Source organism: Urocitellus parryii, chromosome 4 (genome assembly GCF_045843805.1).
Source record: "Urocitellus parryii isolate mUroPar1 chromosome 4, mUroPar1.hap1, whole genome shotgun sequence".
Classification (NCBI taxonomy): Eukaryota; Metazoa; Chordata; class Mammalia; order Rodentia; family Sciuridae; genus Urocitellus; species Urocitellus parryii.
Window position 1 is genome coordinate 60,865,485 of NC_135534.1, and position 5,455 is coordinate 60,870,939.

At 46.6% G+C, this 5,455-nt stretch overlaps 1 protein-coding gene across 1 annotated transcript; it reads left to right on the forward strand.

The window, feature by feature from the left end:
* The first annotated feature begins 695 nt into the window (after positions 1 to 695).
* Ubqln3 (ubiquilin 3) lies at positions 696 to 2,732 on the forward strand. The gene has a single exon (XM_026401049.2). The coding sequence runs from the start codon at positions 696 to 698 to the stop codon at positions 2,730 to 2,732; it is 2,037 nt and encodes a 678-aa protein (XP_026256834.2).
* The last annotated feature ends 2,723 nt before the right edge of the window (positions 2,733 to 5,455 follow it).

The following is a 5,455-nucleotide window of genomic DNA, read 5'->3' on the forward strand; positions in this document are numbered from 1 at the left end:
TAATACTGAATTAGACAGAAAACAGGGATATAAGATGCCAGGAAGAAGGCCTTTATATAGAAAGAAGCTGAATTTGGTTGAACTGAAGAAATCTGTACAATTGCCCAATCCCAGTTCGAGTTTGCATACAACACATATGAGATTGTGTGGAAGCAGGGCTCTTGACCTGGGAGGGATTGATCAGTACAGGGACCTCACTATGAAAAGCACAAACGGGGTAAAGAAATAATAAAAGAGGTAAGGAGGGTGTTAGAAGTTCCCAGGGATCGAGAGCACCTTGGAGGAATCTCCAGAATCCATTGTGTGAGGTTATGATGTCAGTCCTGAGGTCACAGAGGTGACCTGATGGAGTAGGTTCCGGCCCAGAAGGCCTCAGGGGTGGCTGTGAAGCAAGATGAGGGCGGTTTGGAGCCCTGCATAAGAAGAAGGACGGGGCCACAGCTGATTGGTATGTGTTCCCCAGACTGGGCCCTTCTTCCTCTCTTCGCCCCATCATTCATCAACTGATGGCCTTTTCCCAGGGCCCCAGATTTACCTTCCCTGATCCCAAATCTCTTAGTCTCATATTTCTCTAAAAATGTCCACTCCCAGAGACTTCATGGCCCCTTCTATGTACACCCTGCAGCTTCCCCTTCCCCGAGGCCCAAGACCCTCTTCATCCTCACCTTTCCTACTTAACATCACGGCCTGAAAGGATGATCTTGGTCTTCCATCTCCATTCCCTCAGCTGTGTCCCCACAGACCTGGGACTCCTGCTGCCAATCATGGCCAAAAGTGGAGAGGCTCTGCCACAGAGCAGCCCAGCGCCAGTCCAGGACCCCCACCTCATCAAGGTGACAGTGAAGACGCCCAAGGACAAGGAGGATTTCTCAGTTACAGACACATGTACCATCCAGCAGTTGAAGGAAGAGATATCTCAGCGCTTTAAGGCCCACCCTGATCAGCTGGTCCTAATATTTGCTGGCAAAATCCTTAAGGACCCTGATTCATTGGCACAGTGTGGGGTTCGAGATGGCCTCACCGTTCACCTGGTCATCAAGATGCAGCGCCGTGCCATGGGCCCTGAGTGCCCAGCTGCCTCAGTCCCTACTCCAGGCCCAAGTCCTGGATCACTCCCTCAGCCAAGCTCCATTTATCCCACAGATGGGCCACCCACCTTCAGTTTAGGTGTCCTTGCAGGCCTCAATGGGCTGGGTGTGACCTCTGGTAGCTTCCCTGACCAGCCAAACTCACTGATGTGGCAGCATGTATCAGTGCCTGAATTTGTGGCTCAGCTAATTGATGACCCCTTCATCCAGGGTCTGCTGTCCAACACAGGCCTGGTGCGCCAGCTAGTTCTTGACAATCCTCATATGCAGCAGCTAATCCAGCACAACCCTGAGATTGGGCACATTCTCAACAACCCTGAAATCATGCGGCAGACGCTGGAGTTTCTACGTAACCCTGCCATGATGCAAGAGATGATGCGTAGCCAGGATAGGGCTCTCAGTAACCTGGAGAGCATCCCTGGTGGCTACAATGTGCTTCGCACCATGTACACAGATATTATGGACCCAATGCTTAATGCAGTACAGGAGCAGTTTGGTGGAAACCCTTTTGCCACAACCACAACTACTAATTCCACCAGCAGCAGCAACCAACCTTCAAGGACAGAGAATTGTGACCCTCTCCCCAACCCCTGGACTTCCACATATGGAGGTTCAGGGGCCAGGCGAGGAAGGCAGTCTGGGGATCAGGATGCATCTGAAATTAGAAGTAGGGTCCCAAACTTTCTGGGTAACATAGGACTCTATGATTATCTCCAGCAATTACATGAGACCCCCCAGTCCCTGGGAACGTATCTTCAGGGAACTGCATCCACTCTAAACCCAAGGCAGGAACCTCCATCGCCAGGAAACAGAATTCCCCCAACTTCATCCTCATCCCAGGAACCTGGATCAGGTCAGCCTCTCCCCAAGGAGTCAGTAACAATCAAGGGAAAGTCCTCCTGTCCAGCTTTCCTGAGACATCCTTCAGAGAGTAGTACTGGACAAGGTAGAGGCCAAGACGGTACAGGGAAGGATTCTACTAACCACAACACCAGCATGCCTGATCTTGTGTCTGGGCTTGGCGATTCTGCCAACAGGGCTCCATTTGGTCCTTCACCACCTTCCCCTATGACAACCACTGCTGGAGTCCCTGAGCCTCCCTGGATGCCACCACCAGGATATCCAAGATTTCTGAGGCCTGCTGGCTTGAATCATGCCCCCCATTTGCAGGATGAGATACATCAGCAGCTACCTTTATTGCTGCATCTTCAGGCCGCCATGGCAAACCCTCGTGCCATGCAAGCCCTGCTGCAGATTGAGCAAGGTCTGCAGATCCTGGCAACTGAAGCACCTCGTCTCCTGCTCTGGTTCATGCCTTGCCTAGCGGGGCTGGGCGGTGTGGCAGGAGGGACAGAGTCTAGAGAAGGTGGCTTTATGTCTGAGGATCCCCGCCCAGCTCCAGCTCCTCAGGTTTCCCCAGCACAGGGTTCTTCAGAATTAGGCTTCCATTCCACTCCCTTTCTCCAGATGTTGCAAGCCTTAGCTAATGCCAGTCCCCAACAGCTACAGCCTGAGGCTCACTTCCGGGCACAACTGGAGCAACTTCGGGCCATGGGCTTTCTGAACCCTGAAGCCAATCTTCAGGCCCTCATTGCCACAGGGGGTGATGTAGATGCTGCTGTGGAGAAGCTGAGGCAGTCGTAGCAGCCTTAGTTGTTCAGACCATATCTTTTCCTCTGTGCCTTTTCCCCATATCCTATTACCCTAGCTCTCCCATTCTTGAATACAACTGCACTATAAACCAAATTTACTATGATGCCCTTTACTGTGGAGACATTGTTGTTCCAGAGTTGATGAGGAAGAATAAGAGCCAGAAATAGGGTGGGGGAATTGTGTGTGATCCAGCTACCCCCAACACTGACTGGACTACCATGGGGCCCCCATCTGAGCTCGGTGTATGCCTGTCTTGAGATGCAATTACATCCAATCTCCAGTGTTAGCCACCGTTTGAGTCTGATTCTTGTGGGAGATGAAAAAAAGGGGAGAATATGGGAGAAAAGCTAGCAATAAGTGCTATCTCTATGAATGGAAGGACTTAGAGAGGAAAGAAAGCACAATGTTTGGATTTAGAAGAGTCAGGCATGGCATGGAGTCAGAGGAGGGAATATTGCTGCAGCCCTATGAAGACTGAGTCCTGAGACTTTCCTGGTGTCTTTCCAGAAGCCTTATAGATTATATGTCCTGTAGTAGCTGCCATCGAGTTACCTACATTTTAGGGCTCCCTACCACCACCTGGCTGAAGAATCAACATGGTTTGTTCCCAGTCCCTGAAGACTATCCCCCAGATGGCTGGCTGGCATTTTCAGGAGTTAATTCTGATCCCTGAGTGCATAGACGTAGAGCATGAGGAATCAGGCTGAATTCTCTAGTGAATCTCCACTAGTTTATAATGTCCCTTGCAGTCAGATTCAGAGACTTGATTTCTTGCAAAAAAAAAAAAAAAAAAAAATCTAATACATACCCTGTGCATAGTATCTGCTAGCTGTTAGGAATTCACTGTGCATAAAAGGGACACAATCCTGCCCTCATGAGTTTATGAGATTGTGGCAGGAGCTGTTCTAACTGAATATATGAATACTCATCATTCATAATTATGGATTTTGACAAGGAGCTGTGAAATAGCATTGACGGACTTGTTGTTAGTTTAGTGTATATTCAGGGCTAACCCTTGACAAGTGGTAAGGGGGAAGTAGGAAAACTTGGAAGGGGGACTGAAGAGAAGAACCATATGTATAAAGGCACTAAGTAGGAGGTACATAACACAGGAGGTGCCTCTGGCACCTAAATTATTTTTAATATTCAGAAATATTTCCCATTGCCCATGTACTTCTATGTTAAAGTATTATAACTCCTAAAACAATCAAGTGAACAATGTTTTCCACATAATACGCCAGAGAACACAAATTACTAAGAAATGCACAAATGTGCTTTTTTAAAAAGAGTATAAAAAGAGTATATACCTCTTTAAATATGTTTTCATATGAGCATATTTTATACACACTTTTACACACATGTATAAGAAAAAAACCCCAGAGTCTGATAGATTTAAAACAGAGTGTAAGAATAAGAAGTACTCATGCTGTGTTATAGAAGAAAAAGGGTCCTTGATGGGAGGGTACCATTATAGTAAAAGTGTCTGGGGGTATGTTTAAGTATCAGAGCCCCATTGTGTCACCCTTCCATAAACTGAAAAGAGCAATCTCCCCTTGGAGCCCAGGGTATTTAGACAAGCCTGTCTACCTTTGAGATTCTGGCATGTGGCTTAAAGGAAATGAGACAAACTTTTGGGACAAATTTACCCCAGTGACTTAGGTTTCAATCTCTTGGTGAGGCATGAATCTTTAAGGTCTCCTCATTTCTTACTCTGCTCCCCATCAAAGTGGAAATTCTTGTCCTAATCAAAAGCACTGATTCTTGGGGAAAAGAAGAGGAAAGCCTTCTTTTTCCTCTGGGGCTGTGTCTAAATGGGGAAGATGTACAATGCCACCCATACTTTTCATCATTTGGAAGGCCAAGTAGATCTGAGAAACTTCATGGAAAGAAATTTTATTGTTCTTACCTGACTTCCATTTGGTCCAGCAACCTGAAGTCTCATACGACCTTAAACTCAGCTTTCCAGGATGGTCTGCAGGTAGGCTAGGTCTGAAAGACTGGTAGGGAGGAGAGTGTTATTTTAGTAGATTTTTCTCTTGTTATATCCTCTTTAAAAATACTAACACATATTAAGTGTACATATTAATGGAGTTCAGTGAAATATTTCCATACCTGAAAACAGTGTGAGCTGATCAAATCCAACCATCCTTTTTTGCTGATCAAATCCAACCATCCTTTTTTCCCTTGTCCCCACAGACATCCATGTGGTTGGGGAGATTGGGTAAACAGGACCAGAATTTGTGGCTAGAAGAAAAAAGACTTGGAATTTTGAGGAGAAGGGATCCCTGCATGCTGATATCACTTAAAGTGCAGGTCACCTGGGACTTCTCATCTGCTCTAACTCTAGCACTCTGTTGGCAGAAGTCTAAGACCAAGTATCTGTTCTTGGCATGGGAGTTGTGTAGGTGGAGAAGACAGTCTCAGAGAGCTTTGGTCATACTGGGCATAGTGCCTGGCTCCTTCCAAAGAAATCTTACCCTTTTTCTGACCAAGAAATTTGCTAGAAAGCAAACACACAAACGTGTGCACATGTGCATGCATACACACACACACATAAACACACAAACACACACACACACCAAAGAGACTGATTCAATCTACATTGTTAATCTGTATCACAAGTAGCTAGAGAGGTGGACTGCAGTTTAAGAGGAAGGTATTATTCAGATAATGGGAAATGTGTGTATGCATTCATATTCTTTCCTTTTAAAACA

Bases quoted from the DNA above. Each gene is read 5' to 3' on its own strand.
- Ubqln3 (XM_026401049.2), top strand. From the start codon at position 696: ATGATCTTGGTCTTCCATCTCCATTCCCTCAGCTGTGTCCCCACAGAC.